The 20,217-nt window shown below is 24.3% G+C and overlaps 2 protein-coding genes across 7 annotated transcripts in view; one reads left to right on the top strand and one right to left on the bottom strand.

The window, feature by feature from the left end:
* Window positions 1–477: 477 nt before the first annotated feature.
* LOC105734802 (transmembrane emp24 domain-containing protein 7) lies at window positions 478–2,174 on the bottom strand. The gene is made up of 3 exons (XM_012483486.3): window positions 1,835–2,174; window positions 1,410–1,646; window positions 478–1,329 (listed from the first exon to the last, which is right to left on the bottom strand). The coding sequence occupies exons 1-3, from the start codon at window positions 1,988–1,990 to the stop codon at window positions 1,114–1,116; spliced, it is 609 nt and encodes a 202-aa protein (XP_012338940.1). The 5' UTR covers window positions 1,991–2,174; the 3' UTR covers window positions 478–1,113.
* A 2,438-nt stretch (window positions 2,175–4,612) lies between these two features.
* LOC100867120 (uncharacterized) overlaps window positions 4,613–20,217 on the top strand; it is a 43,340-nt gene continuing 27,735 nt past the window's right edge. For 4 of the 6 annotated variants that reach the window (XM_012483405.3, XM_012483406.3, XM_012483408.3 and 1 more), the window contains exons 1-5: window positions 4,747–5,016; window positions 9,173–9,353; window positions 14,996–15,234; window positions 18,645–18,729; window positions 19,771–19,894. In XM_012483405.3, the coding sequence (XP_012338859.2) occupies window positions 15,069–15,234; window positions 18,645–18,729; window positions 19,771–19,894 (375 nt within the window). In that variant the 5' untranslated portion in view covers window positions 4,747–5,016; window positions 9,173–9,353; window positions 14,996–15,068. Of the gene's footprint in view, window positions 5,017–9,172; window positions 9,354–11,160; window positions 11,402–14,995; window positions 15,235–18,644; window positions 18,730–19,770; window positions 19,895–20,217 lie in introns of those variants that run through there. The other 2 variants (XM_086917228.1, XM_012483403.3) reach the window with 2 other exon arrangements.

The raw sequence follows: 20,217 nt of genomic DNA, 5'->3' as shown, positions 1-20,217 counted from the left end.
ATTATATAAAAATATATATATGTTATATATTTTAGTAATTAATTAATATTAATAATACTAATAATGATTAATATTAGTAATAATGTTAATATTTTAAATAACAAAACAAATTTTTGTAAATTCTGTTTTTTAATTTTTTTGTGACGTGTATTGAAAATATCGTTTTCATTATTGGATAAATATTTTTCATCATATTAATATGTCAATATTTATAAATAGTAGTCAGTATAGAAAAAATTAATATCATGTATGATGTAGATATTTATTTATTGTTAATTTTATGCGTAATGATTAATTTTTTCTAAAAAAAAATATCCAATAAAAAATTTCATATATTATTTTATTTAAAATATTTATAAAAGAGAATGCATTATATAAATTTTTATGGTTCTATAAAAAAAAATACATGAAATTAGAAAATTATATTTCTAAAAATGTTTAATATTATTATACATATTTTTTTAATTATAGAAAATGCAAATTTCAAATATTTTTATTTTTTAATCAATATACATTAAGTAAAATATTTATATACGTACATAAATACAATATATTAAATATATGTGTAACAATTATATTAATATTTAAGTATCAATCAAAAATAAGATGGGAAAAGTAATTATAGAAAGTAACACATATATACGCGCAAATATTCTAATTTATTATTACAGTAAGAAAAATGTCTCTCATGGCAATGTTACACTGTCAATGCCAAAATACAGTTATAACATAAAGATTTACTATTAGAAGATAGTTTAATTATTTCCACATTTCTTATTAATGTTTATATTAGAGCAAGTACTTATTAAAAAGTTCTAACTTTTATAACTTAATATTCAAATTATTCACACATAAACGCGCATACACAACATTCTCATAATTTAGTAAACTGCAAGTTTCTGCTGCTACATTATTCCATTTGTTTGAAATTGTATTTCCAAGTCCAAAATAAACATAGATATAATACACAACTGGCCCAGTTTAACATGGCACCATAATTGGTGGAACTTGTGAAATATTAAGTATGATGATGTCTCACGTTCACTTGATGGATAAATTGTTTAATTTGCGAACAAAAAAGTATTATTATTCGCAAATACACTAATAAACATATTAACGTTTTCTCTCTGTGAAAAAGGTCCTTAAGATATACACCTGCCCCACAGATATAACTAAGATTGTAATAGTTTCCATAACGGACCATAAGAGTACACGAGTGTTCAAATCTTCTGCACGTTTACGACCTTGTGCTTCTCTTAATCGATGATGTGTTTGATAATCTAAAATGCTATTTAGATTCTTGTGTACTGTTTGAGCAGAAGATTCCATCTAGAAATATTAGTATAATATTTATTAATATTTTAAATTTATTTAATTATATTAAAAAATATAAAAATAATTTATATTACCTGAGTCATAACAGTTACATGTTCTCCAAGTGATGATTGATCACCTACTCTAAAATCCATATAAACAAGTTTATGTGAAAAGGTTGAAAATTCATTGCTAAAACAAGCTTTATATGCTCCTGTCATAGATGCTATAAATTGATGTGAATCAAATTGCGTTTTTATTTGTTTATAAATAATCTCTTTATTTGGTGCTTCCAAAATTACATCTACATCATATTGTCCACCTGTCACAACCTAAAAAAACATTCATTTTTAGAAAAATATATTTAATTTTTTTAAACATATTGATTTTCAATAATAAATTAATGACAATTATAAATATCGTTATTATATTAAACTAAATTAATTTCTCATATATTTATAATTGTGCTATTATATATATATAAAAAAATTTCATTTAATAAAATTATATTAATATATACCTGAAATTCAAATAATGCGGTCGCATTTTTTTCAATATCCTGATAAAAACATTGTTTCGCATTGTCAGGTAGTTCAAAGGATAGCTCGACACCACCAGTACGTAATATCGTACCCAATAGCGAAATAAATAGCAAGCAAATCGACCAGTAGTCCATTCTTCGTTAAATTCCTATTTCTTGCAGCTTATTCACATTTAAGTTTGAGAAAGTTTGCAAAACACAATATTTAATTAATTGATCAAAATCGCCGCTAATATTATAACCAAACAAGCTATTTTAACGTGGCCGGATACTGTTCATGTTAATACGACAGAAGCGCCACTAAAACGGAATTGACTGCGACGACGTCAGATTTTAAAGAATGTTTTTACATTGAATATGTTTTAAAAAATTCAAAATAAATTTATTAAATAAAAAAAGAGATATACAAAAATATATACAAGAATATGAAAATCTTTATAATATAAAATGTTTTTTAAATATCATTATATTAGTAATACAAATTGAATAAAAAATTAAATTATAGAAAAAAATATAACTATAATAAGTACAATAACAATTTTCTTTTTAAAAAAGCAGAAAGCAAGAATGTTACTTTTTAGTTATTGATATATTTATTATTGATATACAAAATATAATTTTGAAGGTGTAAAAAAGATATGATTAACATATAACTTTGATATAATTTATGTATTAGTATAGTATTTATAAATTATACTTTAACTATCGATAACTATATGAATTTAAAGAATATGAATAAGTTAAAGAAATTTTAAATAATTTCCACTGTATGTATTGCATAATTCTAAAAACCAGAATTTGTTTTAGATTTAGAATTTGTTCAATTTTTCAATACTTTTTTATTAAAATAAATGAATGGAATAAGAAATAAATATCTTATTGATGAATCGAATAAATTTCTTGAAATATAATAACTATTATTAAACTATTTCATATTCATTAAAAATTAAGAAATTTAAAAATATAAAATAAAATTAAAAAATTAATATATAAATAGAATTTAATATAAAATTTTATTTTATTAAAAAAATATTTAATTTTTGTATTAAAAAGTTAAATTTTAATTTTTATATATTAATTTTATTCACATATTATAATATAGAATGATTTGCAATTTTTTAAAACAATCAGATAAAAAAGATTGCAAACAAATATATGGATATTTACGTATAAAACTGTTGCGTGAGGCGCCTTAAAGTCCCGCGTTCTATTCTAATACAGTTGCCTTTCGTCTGTCATGTTATATACTTTATTCATGAAAGTGTGTTGCAGAACAAACCCCACATCGAAGAAGGGTAACCAAAAAAGAGGGAGTGCAATATAAAGATCCTTTTCTTTGTAAAAGGAAACCAAGCATGAAAGGACATGGAAAATTATACATCACCCTAAAAATCATTTCAAGCAAGTACAGTAGACCATAAAATTACATCATTAAAATATATTTTTCTATAAAAAAAATGTACAAAAAGATTATCTACATATCAGAGGAAAAAGAATTGATTATCACTGTATTGTTTATTCATACATTATTTTTATATAAGTTGTAAATATGTAAATATTAAATATGTTTTTTTAAATGTGATTGTAAAAGTTATGCAGATTTGATATTTTTGAGACAGAAAAATAAAATCGCGATTACGTAGATCGCATTAAATAAAGTAAATTGTATATGTATATGTGTAATGCAATACTTATCTACTGTATACTTACTGTGCATATTCGCGTAATACTATATATATATATATATATAATAAATAGTATTAATATATATATATATATTGTATCATATAATCTCTTCTCATCTACTGGCATGATAATAACCATTATGAATTTTTTGATAATTCCATATTGCGTGATCATATGATCTTTGACAATATCTGTAACAGTTTTAAATTTAACATATTATTATTTGGATCAAAAATCGATATAAGTTTTAAATTATAATAAATTTTAAATGTAATAAATATTGAAACTTTGAAAAAATTACATTGAACTAATTATAAATTTTAAATAAAATGAATATTTATTATTAAGATAAATATTTATTTTTAAAAAGTTTCTAGTTATTAAAAATTAATCAGAGTGATTAATATATCGATATAATATAATATAATAGATTATATTACATCGATATATATAATATAATATAATATCGGTATAATATAATCTATATTATATTATATATATATTATCTATATATATATATATATATATATATATATATATATATATATATATAATCTATATTATATTATATCGATATATATAATATAATATAATAATAATTCCATATTTATTATATACGATATTATAATATAATTTTACAAAGAACTATGATATAATTTTGTACATTTATATTATGTTTAATTGAATTTCTCAATAATACATTTTTAATAGTTTAATAGTTTAATAGTTTTAATTTATACTATTTATTTATAATAGTGAAAAAGCAAAATTTTTATATAAAAACTTAAAGTACCTGTTCTATGTCGTATACACGGTTCATGAACATCTAATGATTACGTTCCGTTTGAAATTGTGTACATATGTACCTACATACATTATCTATCAAAAGTTTCAGCATACAAAAAAATATATTTTTGAATATGATATAAAAGCGAAAAGTATTTTAAGAAATTTAAAAAATACAGAATAATAAAAGATTATAAAATGCATAAAAAATTAAAGTATTAATTCTAAGAAAGAAAGAAATTTAAGAATTCTTTAGTAATAAGCATATTCAACTTTTGAATGTAGTGTATATAAGTACACGTGTATTCGTTTATATATGAAGAGCAGGTTCGAAATACGACAACACAAGGGGTTTCTCTACTACGATTAACTTTGTTGGAGTGGGGGAAGAGCACACGATCGCATCAAGCTCGCACCATGAGTTTTCGAACGACAACGGTAGGAGGCAGATCTCTTGTATACGTTTCTCGTTTCTTGTTAATATTATTTTTATCCAACAATTTTTCTTTTTTCTTTAGTAATAAGAAGAAATTTATATGTGAAAAATATAATATCTTTATTGTGTAGAAATGCGTGTGAAATGAAAAACATTTTCTATCGTGTTCAAAACAGAAGATGATTTGATGTAACATAGGTACATATATACAAAGGTCGGTGACTTGAAAAATCTTTGGACTGCTGTCTATAAAGTAAGTACTTCCAGATGAATATATATATAATTTTTATTAGAAATTTTATCTTTTTAAAACTATCGAAATATTAAAAAAATTAAATTACTATTTTCAAAAAGTATAAATATAATCATCGAAAAGTGCAATGATTTTTAGTTTTTATTAATAGAAATATATAGTTCTTTTTTATATTTTTATGTATAAAAATTATGTAAAAAATATTGAAAAAGTTGGTTACTTTCATGAGTGTCTTTTGTAGTATCTTTTTGATTTTATGTATTGTTTTAGCCGAAATTGAATTTGTAGTATATAAAAACACTTTACCTATTGAATGTTATTTTGAATGTATATATTGAATGTATAATATAAAATAATAAACTAAAAATCTTGAATGCTTTCGTGGATTAAACTTTATTTTGTAGTGATATTTCATGACAATAAGTACTTTCATGTTATTAAATAATAATAAATTGATAATAATATTTGAAAATAAGTATTCTACGCATTTACAAAATTTTTCTAAATATATATTCACGTATAATTATTTAAATAATTTATTGAAAATATTTATTTTATATTTATTAGATATCTATTTTCTATGTTTATACTGATATAATTATTTCTATTTTTAGTTCATATTATCGTTTATAATAATATAATATTAAAGTATAATAATAGTTTATTATAGTTTGATACACATTGTTATTTAACTACTTTTTTTTTCATCTTTTCTTGATTCCTGATATTATCTTTATTAAATTTTTTTTTTTTAATAAAATTTAGAAATATAAAATAGTTTTCTAAATAGAATTTCTTCAGTGTTATGCGATATGTTTTTGAAATTGAAAAATTGATAGCTTCCATAGTTATTTAATATTGTCCTAAAATATAAACATTAAAATTATTTTGTTTTATTTTATTTAATCAACAATTTTATTTCATCATATCGATTTTTATTATTATCTTATTATCTTTTTATTATCTTTCTTCGATTTATGATTTTCATGATTAACCAATGAAAACAGCAATGAGTTATGCTGCGAATTAAGGATACTATAACGAAAGTTAAAAATAACTAAATATAGCAAATAAAGGAAGTAAAGTTGACGGACCCGATGTTCACTTGCATTAAGAAATTATTCGATTAATATATTTTAATATATTTCATATATTTGTTTTTGATATAATTCATATATATTTAAATATAAAAATAATAAAATGAAAATATTAATTTTTTAACTGATATTGATCTTCTTATTAAAAAAAATAAATATTAAGAAAAATTAAAATATAGAGAAATATTTTCTTACTTTACAATGTAAAACTTTACATGCATTATAATAGTACTGTTTCTATAAATTTTCCAAAATTATGGGGATATATTTTCAAAACAAAAACATTATCTACGGAAAGAGGAATAATATTATAGAATAAATTTTATGTAAGTTATAAAAGGATGTATGTACGATGTCCATGCAGTTATATTCTTGGAATAGGATTTTGGCATAAGGTGGTCATAAAACGTAGCAACTGACTGTCTAGACTTCACTATGCTCGCACGTGAACACAACATATACTAAGTACGTTGTTCGATCGATTTCTTACCGTCCATGTTCGATAAACTATAGTTTTCACCGTCACGACATTGCAAACGAACAGGTCAATGTACTGGCGCATAATTGAAACAATCTCTTAGTTAATAATTAGCAATTCACAAACAATGTAGATTGGAAGAAATGTTCCATTTGTAACGCTTCGCTACCAGCTTTTATTCTAACTAGATTAATTTAACGCGATATACGATGCGTATAGAATCATTGACGATCACTAGGATTTAAAACTATTATTTCGAATAAAATCTCTGAGATCTAATGTATCGAGGTATTTGTCAGTTAGGTAAAAATTATTCAAATTTTAATATTCGAAATTAAATACTTATATATCTCTATTGAATATTTAAATCGATATGATAATTGAGAAACTTAACCTTACAACTGATCGCCTTTCCATTGTTTTTAACTAACAATAATAAATTAATCGAAAGTGACTAAAAGCGATCGATTCTTAAATTTAATTATTTGGAATTTATTTCTTGCCTAACATTTTTTTTTTAATTTAATTTTAATGTTGATATATAGGTTATACAATTTTGCACATAAAGAATGTATCGATTCTCGAAACGCTCATTCGTTAGATAGAAATAGACGTGCACACTATTTATTATTAGACAGTGTAAACGATGAGATTCAGAAACTTTTTCTTCTATTCATCCAACCGCGGAAGAAACACAGAGATCCTCTTTCGAGAAAGACACATTCAGTTAACGTACCTACCTGTTTCTTCTTGCTATGTAGTCTGGTTTCAGTTATGGACCACGAAGCAATGTAAATGTGCTCTACGGAACTCAGTATATCTTCATTTCGCGGCATTATCTTTCGCCATTATTCCATATTTTTTTCTGCGAATTTAAATACAATTTGAAATTTACATAACCCAGTTTAATTATTAAGTTATGCAATGCAAGAAATAGAAAACTAATAATCGGAATCAATAAAATAATTTCATTATGAAAATGATTTACAAATTACAATAATTTTTTTAATGACTATGATTTAAAAATAAATTATTTGTTTGCTCATTTTAGGATGTTTATGAATAGTTTTGTAAAAATAATTCCTATTATATATAATTATGTTATAAGGAACAAGAATAACGAGATATATATTATTTATTAAATTTTATTTATTTTTTTTTAAATTATTTATTTTGATATAAAATAATAAGTAATAATAAATAATAATAGAATATGATATAGAAAATAAATCTTTCGATTATAATGAAATAAATTTATTAATTGATAAAATTAATGATCTTAGTCCAATTCAACAAAGAAATTTTCAAATGCATGCAAATTGTGTGAAAGCAATATGTACAATTAACCGGATAACCAGAATTTGCAATTAAATGCAATATCTTACAGTACATGGAAAACTTTCTCTATATATATCGTGAAACTTATTATAATGTAAAAATCCATGAAATTATTAAGTTTATTGTTTTGATTATATTCTTATTATATTACATATATAGATTATGTCTATATCTACTATATATTTGTTAAACATATAAAATATAAAATAAGATATACAATACAAGAGTATTATTTTAGATATATTTTATATTTTTATATAAAAAATATATAAGATATAAATATCGAATATAATAAAGTTAATGAAGTTAAAAAAAAGTTTCTTTCTGTACAATATTTTCTCTCTACTCAACTTATTATTATTATCGCATTTGTACTCGTAAACTCGATGGAAGTGTCTTTGATTCCTTTCAAATTGCACGTTGGCAAGCTACGGAATCATTACTCTTCAAATGAATTCCCTAATCAAGTTGCTGATGAAGAGGCGCACAATCATTTGGGTCATGAATTGATTTTGTGTCTGATGAGCGTGGCGACCAATATGTAATAAATTCATAGCTTCTGAAACGGTATAAATAAGCGCATCTCTTCTCTCCACTTGTTTGAAGTTGTAATTAAAATTCCCGCGATAATGAAGCAGACAATACGACGCAAAAAGATTCGGATAAATCCGTATTCTCTTCAAATTCTCCAATAAATAATTGCTATTTGTGAAGATGGATATCGCTGAAAAGCAATAATACAATTGTGAAATTTATTAATTAAATAGATTAAATATTTTTTTATTACATAATTTTAAATACATCTAATTCTTTCTGAACATATTTTATTTATTGTTTAGTAATTTAATAATATTTCAATTATAATGTTATACTAAAAATTTATTGCATGATAATATTTAACAATATTTTTTATGGCTAAAAAGAATCCTTAAAAAAGATTAAAAAATTTGTATTCAAACTGAATTAGGAAATCTTTATTTTAAATATTCAATTATAATTATCTATAATCTTTTTATCTATAATCTTATTTATTGCATGATAATATTTAACAATATTTTTTATGGCTAAAAAGAATCCTTAAAAAAGATTAAAATTTGTATTCAAACTGAATTAGGAAATCTTTATTTTAAATATTCAATTATAATTATCTATAATCTTAGAAATTCTTCTTACCATAATATTAAAAAGATAAAAAACTATTCCTTCTTATTTCTAAATCAGATATATGTATTTTAATTCACAGGATAAGGTGAAACACTGAAGTTGCTCTCTCATTCGAGACTACCGTGACCGTATTGGATTTCTATTTCCTGTAGTGCAAGAAAACGCACGCACATGAAGAGTGCTCTCCCTTGTTTCACCATCAAGAGGGAAATTATGAGAACGATACGGGATCTCGGAGGACATGCGCAAGTTTAGCGAAGGTAAGTCTTCTATAAGTATATATTCCTTTCAACTTTTTTTTTTTTCAATTTTCTACATCTAAAACGTATTTTAATATCGTTATTTCGATGAGAAGGTATTAAGATTATTATTAGATATTAATTCAAGATTCTTAAATCACAAGTATCTGGTGGAAGTTTAAGAAAAATAGCTTAGGCAACACATTTTTATTGATTTCTTTATTTTTATCTAAAAATAAAACTGCATTGTTTGACCCAGATACTAAAGATCAATTAATATAAGCACTTAATGAATGTTCAAGTATTCGTTTCATAAAAAACATCAAGTATCAGATTTACAAGTTCCATATTTTTTTACTGCTCTTTTCTTGTTCGAATTATACAAGAAATGCGTAGTAAGCAATCGCATTCGATATAGGTTTATAAATGCGATGCAACGAGGTCTCGTGGACGTATGATACTTTTCATGATCAACCAGTCGCACATGGTGCTTTATACTTTTATGGTATTCCACGAAAACCGGTACACATTCCTATCAAGGCATCTTCTGTTTTTGTCACAAACCTTGTAACTATAATTAACCGGCGAGGAATTCGATAGCGTTCGTTTTCTTTCAAGTAAAAAATGTATTTAACCTTTTCAACGAGAATCACAGTATATTCGATTATTTATTCATAATGTTTTTTTTTCTTTTTATTTTTCTTTTAATGCACTTTATGTGCAATAATGGTATAATCATAAAGTAGATAAGTTCATTAAAATTTAATATTTTATGATACTTTAGTATTTCTAATCATGTTAAATAATTATGGGTTATAAAATAACAATATTTGATAAATTTATTGAAAAAATAATTATAAAGAAGAAAGTATAATAATAAAAGAACTATGTATTATATATGTATGTAAGTATTATGCCATAATATATTAAAATAGCCTCTGTTTATTACATATGTTTGAATTTTCTTTTTATAAGTATATTTAAATCTTATGTATATCATCTTCATCTTATTTGTTGTTAACCTCAGGTTTATCCTTACTGGTTCTCCTTGTGTGGTTTTACTACAATCTTGATAGCTTTCTGCATATACTCAATTTCATTGTGATTGGATGCTAGGCGCGAGGGCATATTGAATCATCGAAAACATTTTACAACCTTCATTGGAATAAAAAAAATTTGGTATGAAAGTGGTTTTCACTTTTCTATCGTCACTCTCTATTTAATGTACCATCAATCATTTACATTAATATCTCTTCTGTTAAAATTACAGTTTCTTCTGTAAAGTTAACTTTTTTAAGAAAATGAAATTACTTTTTATTTGATGATGTATGATAATTTTTTTCTAATAAAATATAATTTTATAGATGAATTTCTCATCAAAATCAAAAATATTCATATGATCAACGCTTTCCCATAACATAAAATCGCTCACACATCATCATATATTATATTTATTTCTTCATCAATATAATAAGATTGTATTTTTTTCACACTTCTCTTTCACGACACCTCAGTTTAGCAAATGTATGATTATGATATTAGTTAGAAATATACGAGTAGGAACGTTTGCATATACGTAGGAGTGACAAAACAATGAAATTTTAGGTCATCATTAGGATGGTATGAGATTTATTAGAAGGTTTGATCGTTCAAGGCTCTTAATTTTGAATAACATTCGGAACGATTCCAGGGCATTCGTCACATGTTTGAAGAATCTCGCTAAACACGAGCCATGAAACGACACGAGGGGTTTCTCCACCACGATTAACTTCCATTTCTAAGAGTGGGGGAAGGAAGAGCCTCCGTAGTCGCGTTGAGCGTGCACCATGAGTTTTCGTTGGACAGCGAAAGGAGAAGGTTCTTCTCGTGTTTGTTTCACAGTGTTGTGTATTTCTCGTTTAATAATTTTATCGTTGCATTTTATCTTCTTTTAAAAGATAACACAAACTATTATTCTTTGCTCTTTTCTGTGAGAGATTGATTCTTTATTTCTGACTCAAGATTGAAGATAATTTTAAATTGGTGATTTCTGGGAGTCTCATAGCGGATGTCTACAGGATATAAATATAGTACGTAATTAATAAGTTCATTTTGTACTTAGAAATCAGCGTGAATAAAAAAATTGTGCAATGATTGTATTAGATCAATGCATAATAATTTTTATTTCTCCTTGACAAGATCTTATTTCAATCAATTTTAAATCATAAAATATTTGACAATTATTTGTGTATTGTTTTATTTAGAAGGTTTTTGTTTATTATAGCTTTCAGTGGTCTTTTTAAACTGCAACATTTTATTTCTTTAATTGTATAGAAATAAAATTTTTAGAGTATTTTTTTTAATAAATTTATTAAAATGATATAAAAATATATATATTAAGATAAATCTTATTTTTATTGAAAATTTTTATTTTAAATTATTATTTATTTTAAATAATAATTTTTATCGAAATAAATCACAATTTATTGTATAATATTTAAAAAAGATATCGTATATTAATCAACATTATAATCAATGCTTTTAAATAGGTTTATAATTATTCATTATTCTCGTTATACAATACACTACAATCTTCGACTATTTAATTATCAGCATCTTTAAAGAGATTAGCTTTGTAACCGCGTTGATTAATATACATCATTATATACTTGTTTGAACTTAATTATTATCTTGTTTTAGAATATCAAGAATATTTAATTTTCACTTTAAATTATAATTTTATTATATTGTATATATATTATGCGTTTATTCTAATGTAACACTTTTTCAGTCATTTGTGACTAATCTAACCTACTTAAAATAATATTATACAATATTAATGATATTATATAAAAATTAATTAATTATACAAAATAACATGTAAATACAAAAAAATAGTACGTTTATCTTATTTCTATGTTGTAACACATCACTATTTGTATGTTGTAATTACATCATTGTTTTTGAGATTTCTATGTTATCCTAAATTCGATTGCAAGCGTGTGAAATTATTTTTTATGACTGCCAAGAAATTATTTTGACCGCGTTCTCATAAAATATCACGCAATAAACCAGTAAACAAGAATGGTTTCGTGGAAAATAGTTTATTCAAAATGCATCTGGTCAACTTCTGCTTAACAACACTTGCAAGCCAGTGCACTTTTATTTCATATGAAATATAAGATTAAATATAATATAATATCGTCTTAAAATATTAATCAACTTATAAATAAATAAGTTTATAGTTCAACGGTTTAATATTTTCCTTATAACTTTTTTTATTGCTTTTATCAATATCCAAAATTCTTGATTTCTAATTTCAGTTAATTACTAGTAAATAGGAATACAATTGAATTAAATAATTTTTGGATAATAAAGATAAAATAATTTTTAATTTCAGTATAAAGATTATTTTTGATACATGAAATAATTATGAGCGTTGACCGCATTAATAAATTCCAACATAGCAAAGAGGAACATTGACGAAGAGTGTTATATTTTTGGAATACAATTTTGACATTAAACTCCTATAAAATTGGAGTTTTATATGTAGATCTTCTTACGCATACACTTAGCATACGTAATATCTGGTCAAGTATAGCATTCGACGAACTTTAATGTTTGCAAGATTTATTAGTTATTAGTCGAGGCAATAAAATACACTATATATACTCTTTATAATTAATGATACTTTACGATTTATACATATATTTATATCATTATATTTTTTAATATTTTTAGATTTTTATATCTTATAGATATAATTATAATTATCTTCTTTTTTTTTTCTTATTTATTTTTCAATGAATTTTATTCATATTTCTGTATGAAAATTTTTGGAATTTTTTTCTTTCTTATAAATAATAAAAATTTTTAAATTCTCTTTTATATCAATGAAATTAATTTAAAATCAAATTTATTCTCAATATTTTGTTATTTACGTCAATATGAAATTTAAATCATTAATGATCGTGTGTGATTATACTATAAGAACGTTTGCATGATTCTATTATGATGGCATTGAAAAGGTTTCGCCGTACGAAGCATAGATACTATAAAAGTTGCTGATATATAAGTGTACATAATTTTAAAATAACAAAAATTACAATATAATTATTTATTCATATTTACATAATTTAAATTTATAGCCATAAGCCATAATTAATCAAATATTTAAAAATTAATAGTAAACTTTAAATATTTCATTGAGCTCTTAAGAAATTAAAGTTTGAGTAAATCATAAAATATAGATTCTTCGATAGATTTCCAAAAATAGTTTCTTTATAAGTTTATTTGATATAATTATATATCATATATATACGCAATTATAATTCGATGAGATAGAATATCGAGATTGCTCTATCGATTCAATTTCTTCTACTCGGTTCTCGACCTTCGAGAGAAGTCAGGTCGAAATTCTCTCTTTTTGCAAGCCGCATTCAACCAAAGTTTCTACCAGTTTCTTATTGCAATCTAGACTGGTTCCAGTCATGGATCACGAAGCGAAACAGACGCGCTCTGGCGGACCCGCTATGCCTTCATTCCACGACATTATTTTCTATGCGTGTACCATCTACGGGTTCACCTAGAATTCATGGTTTTCGCGTTGAGAATTAACCGATTCATACATTTTATATATACAAACATCAAATGATATTTTGTGTATTATTTATTGTATTATTTTATTTTATTATTTTATATTATTTTATTACTTTATTATTTTATTTTATTATTGAACTAATTATTACAAAGATTTAAATACATAATTCATTGCAAATTATATTTTTTGAACCGATTATTATAAAAATTTTAAAATATAAATAATTAAAAAATTCAAGATATATCATAAAACAATTTGTATAAAAGTAATTTTTTTTTCTTTTATAATTTTATTAATCTATTAATCAAGACTAATAAAAAGAAATCACAAAAATTATAAAAATAATAAAAATCTTCACAAAATTTGAAAAGACTTTTTCATAGTAAGTAAAATATCGGTAAAAATAAAATCAACCAACAATTATTGACCGCGGTTACTATGTTTTGGAGGACAAACTGGTTGACATAAACGAATGTGGTAAGTTTAGGGTATTTCCTCATGCACGCGTGCTTTTCACGTGACATGCTAGTGCTGTCACGAATAGGAAGAGGGTTGCAGTGTTTCGTCCCCATCGACAAAAGCTCTTTTAAGCACCAACGAGTGCTGCACTTAAGCGTACATATGCATAGTAAAATACGCAGACTGCAATTGCACGACTCGTGATTCGTAGCTTTTCAACTAAAAAGGGTTCCCCGCATATACATATATTTCCCGTGTATATAGGACGATGAGTTTGAGTAGCTTAGAGCTCAGTCGCATTCAATGTATGACATCGTTCTTCACGATTTTTCGTGCTTTGATGTCACTTATAATCGCAAGATGACTATGGTTAAAATGAATTTTGAAAGTATTATCTGGCCAAAACGCAACTTATCTAAAAATAAATTATTCTAAATAGAAAAATTTATTTTATATGTTATATATGATTATATATGATTATATAATGTAATGAAATTTTTTTAGTGGAATAGTGCTTAGAAATTTTCAAGTGATTTTAAAATAATTTTTTAATATTAACGTAATTATTTAATTGAGATTTTGCACGATATATTTTATATTAATAAATAATATTCGTCTGTTACAGAATTCAAATCGGATGGCTATTCTTTTAAAATTTGAGCGCAAAGGCGCAGTGAAGGCAACAGAGTGCAATAGCAATGACGCTTCCGGTATCAAATTATCAGGAGCTGCTCATTCAAGTTCGAGAATTGACGCATGAAACGATTCGTTTGCAAAGACAATTATCTTCTGACTTGTTCGATAATGCTGATCCTCCAGATGTAAATCACAATTTTTCTCTCAGTCAAAAGAATTATGAAAACGGTAAGTTTTATTTAATTTCCTAAAAAAAATTATTATCATTTTTTAAAAATTATTTATCATTTTTTTTCTTTTGATATTTTTAAATATCATACTCTATGTTAATTAGATCTTATATGTTAATTAAATTAGTAATTATGAATTCAAAAATAATAAGTATTTTTATTTGTATGCACACTATTTGATGAGATAACCAATTAGATAAAATTCATACAAGTCAAAATACTATAAAACACGCACATTAAATAATAAAATTTCCTGTTGACAATTTCATTCACAACGAATTACACATTTTACGGTCGATGCGTCGTGTTTAAATTAAAATAGTATTCAGTGCGTTAAATTGTAATACGGCAATTATCTTTCAAATCGATTTTTTTTCCATGTGGATTGTGCGACAACATGTTTTAATTTAATACAATCGTATTGTACGGAATGATATTTTAGTATTTATTCTTTTGATATTGCTATTTATTAAATTGTCCGAATATATAACTACGAATTATCCCTATCTAGTTAATTGGTATTATTATGAGATAAAACTTGATATTATTTGATTAAAATCTTAATATTATTATGATCCGCATCTCGATGATTCAACAGCTATTAAGTTTCTTTCTCAATCTTTTCACGGAGTGTACGAAGATTTTCGTAAACAATTATAACTCCAGATTCACGATTGACTTTTTGAACTAGTCTTCGCTCTATTCTATAACTATTTTCCAGTTTACATAACAATCTTCAAGCAATTGTGTAATCGGCGCATGCGCGAAACAGTTGCGGTTCACATGATACTACCGTCAAAGTCTCAAAATTAGAAAGAGAATTCGGTTTTATACTGTTGATCGAGTTTGTCTCTGCGAATGCTTTCCGGATTATATTTAGTCGGCAATAAATACAGCATTGTTCTGTACGGATCCGTGGCGCGGTAAATCTATTGAGATACGTTTACGATGATCGCTTAGAGCACGTATATTTTACATGCTTTGGCGAACTTGGTTGTCGAGGTTACCGACACTAAGACTGACACCGAAAGAGATGTGAAAACAGGAAGATCCGTATCGAACATTCCATTCGCGTGCGACACGCTCCTGGAAATGAGCGTATCGTTCCTGGTGCAGTATTTAAGTGAGATTATAGGATTGGTAGTATAGCAGAACTCCATGTATTTGAAATACATTTATTGGAACGAGGAATTAGAGTAAGAAAAGAAAACTTATTAACTTTATGTAACATACGTAAATATATCGCTATTGATAAATAAATATAATCAATTCAGATTTATCAGAGGATATTATTGAATTATCAATTAAAATTTTATACTTGTAAGGTTATACTTGTAACGAAACTTACATAAAAGTTATTAACAAAATTATTGAATGGAAAATTAATCAATAATGGTTAATGTCGTTATAATTTATCTTTCATTGAACGAATTTGATAAAGAAATTACCCGAGAGAAACTTCTGTTCAAATTCTATTCGTGATATATTCATTTATCTTTATATAACAAGTAATATGTAATAAAAGTCAGATAAATGGAGTTCTATCTTAATTTATGAATAATTGGTATAATGTTGTTATACGTCGAATTATTTTTTAAAAAAATATTATATATTAAACATTAATATTATGTGAATTAATAGGGATAGAGAATATTTGAGAAATTCTTGGATAGTAAAATATTTGTCTTTTCTTCTAATTATTATTTTATATTTGAGAGTATAGTTGAAATATTCTTTATATTTGTTATTATAAAAGTTTGAAAACATTAGAAACGCTAGAGAATTCATCTATTTCGATTATTCTATTTAAAAATAATATTGTATTCAATTATATGTGAATACACTGCACTTTTGTCACTGGTGTGTAAAGTTTTCAACGCATTAAACATACAATACATTTCGATTTACGATTAATCAAAGACCCTGGTTGAACATTAATACAGGAAATCAATCATCAGCTTATAAAATAGATTTCCAATACATTATTTTTTCATTACTATTTTAAGAAGTTGGAAAATTAGTATTAAAAAACTAATATAATTTTTGTACAAAAATAATAAAAATATGTAAAATTGTTTTTATTAAAATAATAAATACTAGATCGTGTTAAAGAAAATTCATTAAAATTTTCAAAATATTCAATTTTTTTGATAAAATTGAAAATCTTAAGAGCAAAATTTATTAATTATAAATTATTATATATAATTTTTATACAGTTAATCTTATATGATATAATTGATAACGTTACAACATAATTGATAAAAAAAAGTCTGAATATTTATTTCAATTTATCTCATTATCTCATATTATCATATTATTATATTCCTGTTTACTTTAACGATGAAAATAAATGAAAAATTGTATCATTATTATTACATATAGTATATTATCATGTTACTTTCTATTTACAAACATAATTTCGCTTTCGAAATTACTTCATACATTCGACTTATAAATTTCCCGCGTAAATTATCCAATAGGACGCAGGAAATATGAATAAAATATAAGCGAAATATAAATAATTTTTTCTTCGTAATTATATAGACGAGAAAAGTTCGTAAGAGAGCATAGAACGCGTGTAATCCAAAAGCGTGTGGAATCGTGAAACATTCACGAGAGTGCACCCTCGCTATTTTTTAATTCTCAGCACTTGCGTCACGACCGAGTGCGTTTTTCTGTTCTCCGTCTTTCGACGGTTTACTTCTCTCTCTCTCTCTCTCTCTCTCTCTCTTCATTCCCCAGTAATATGGTTATTTTGGTGAAGAGTGCTGATAGGTAAAAAACAAGCAATGTTGCTTGTGGAACAAGTGCACTCGACAAAGTTTTCGAGTATTCGTGAATATTTGCTGAAATTTGAAATGCGTTGAAATTATCGAATGACAAAAAAGAAAAAACATTTTTTCTTTTTTTCCCTCAATTTTATTCATCTATTTTTTCAAAAGTGTTTAAAATAGCAAGTAGAAAATATTACTTCAGAGACAAAATATTTATATAACGAGATCTCTGAAAGTTTTGAATGTGGAAAATTGACAAAAAAAATTTTTTATGAGGTTAAAATTTAGAAATTTATTATATAATGTTCCAATTTAATTTATTTGGAATTTGTTGAAGAGAAGAAATAAACAGACGAGATTTATATGCATTATCAAAGAATAGGAAATAAATTTTATCATTATTAATAATCCAGTTCTTTGTTAATTTTAACTATTTAATTTATCAATATTTATATAAAAGATAAATTTTTAGACCCTATTTTATTTTTTGAAATATCATATCTAATGATATTTGATGTTATAAATGAATATTTTTGATAAATAAAGTTATTCAAAAATTTCTGGTTGGAATTTCAATATTTTTTGTAATATTACAAATTCAACGCTAACATACCTATGAAATGTCGTGTTTCAGGAAAACATCTAACAGACAACGTGATACGACAGAGCGAGAAAAGTAGAAAAGAAGAGATAGGACAGAATCCGTTGGTTGGATACGAGTGAGTACAGCATTAAACGATGTCTTTGAAGATATAACTTCCGCGTGCAATTCAAAGTTGAGCTTGATATAACAGAAGCGTGTCTTTTAACGCCAAGATTATTACAATCGTGCTATTTCTGTCATCTACAAATGATTTTAATACATTTACTGTTGATCGAATTTTCATTATTTATATCATATTTTATTTAGAAATTTTATTTAGAAAATAATGTTTTTCAAAATTTTAAATTTCTAATTAAAGAATTATTATTTCAATTGATAATATAAATTATTAATTTTTAAATGAATATTTTCAATAATTATATTTATCATTATCGTAAAATATAAATCTTGAATTATTATTTTATTTAATCAGAATTTACTTTTATAGAGATGATTTTATACACGGTGAACGCTATCTATATCTTATATATTTATATGTATTTCATATATTATAAAAGTAAATTTATATATATCGATTTGGATGTGATATATATACACAATAAAACTATTCACTTTATACTCGAATATATTATATTCAAGTAGATAATAATATTAAGAGACTGTTAAAATTTTTTAAGAGATAATATCTTCTATTGAAACAGCAGAGAATCGTTGAGAATCGAACATCTTTCGATTGTTTTCGAATAATAACTAAAAGATGATCGGTTCTATGTTCGAAATTCTTGATTATTACATCAGTTTTAGTATTTCATCGTTATTTAGAAATACAGAATAATTATTATCCGAATAATTTTTGTCTATTTACATATCCAAATATTATCAAGTATTTTATTCGAAGTATATACATATTATTAAAGGTACACAGTAAATGTATTAATGAGTGTGTTATACATCTTATAACTTTGTGTTTACCTATTGTGGTACAATAATATCAGCATGTTGTAATCATTATACAATCATTAAACACGATTTTAATAAAATATTCAAAGATTTTAAATAATAATTTTGTGCAATTACAAAATTGAATATCAATTATTTTGAATTAATTTTTACTTCTCATATGTTTTTAATTAACTTTTTTTTTTTCTTTTTATAGCAATCTCCGATTTCGACCACGATTCTGTCAAAATTTAGATTCCAGCGAAGGTATACGAGCAGGAGAATTGACCAGTCGTCTCTTGACTTGGAGAAGTCGAAGCCATCGTCCAATAATACTGCAGGTAAGCTGGTTCAATATTTCCTTTTGATCAGATCGAGCCCATGGAAAATAGTTTAGAGAGCAAATAGAAATTTCACATAGAGAATTACTGACGAGAAAACGTTGGCCTCGATATATTTAAAAAAAATAAATATATTTTTCCAACAACCGAAAAAGAAAAAAAATTATCCCTTTCCTCTCAACATCACAATTTTTTAAAATCATTTAAATTTTATTTCTCATATTCTACATTTTAGCAAAGGTTTTTCATATTTCATTTTATAGAACGAAGGATCGAGGAGGAAACGTATACTCGTTAAAAAAATTAAATGTAATTTATGATTT

Source organism: Apis florea, unplaced genomic scaffold (genome assembly GCF_048593485.1).
Source record: "Apis florea isolate Af1SG1 unplaced genomic scaffold, ASM4859348v1 contig_2201_pilon, whole genome shotgun sequence".
Lineage (NCBI taxonomy): Eukaryota > Metazoa > Arthropoda > Insecta > Hymenoptera > Apidae > Apis > Apis florea.
The sequence above is the reverse complement of the archived record's forward strand: the minus strand, read 5'-3'. Positions and strand labels throughout refer to the sequence as shown.

What these genes read in the sequence shown, in the direction of transcription:
- LOC105734802 (XM_012483486.3), bottom strand. Translation starts at nt 1,990, where the DNA reads ATGGACTACTGGTCGATTTGCTTGCTATTTATTTCGCTATTGGGTACG. An exon ending in CCGCATTATTTGAATTTCAG is followed by an intron (nt 1,647 to 1,834) that starts GTATATATTAAT and finishes ATGTTTTTTTAG; the next exon opens with GTTGTGACAGGTGGACAATA. An exon ending in ATGTAACTGTTATGACTCAG is followed by an intron (nt 1,330 to 1,409) that starts GTAATATAAATT and finishes TAATATTTCTAG; the next exon opens with ATGGAATCTTCTGCTCAAAC.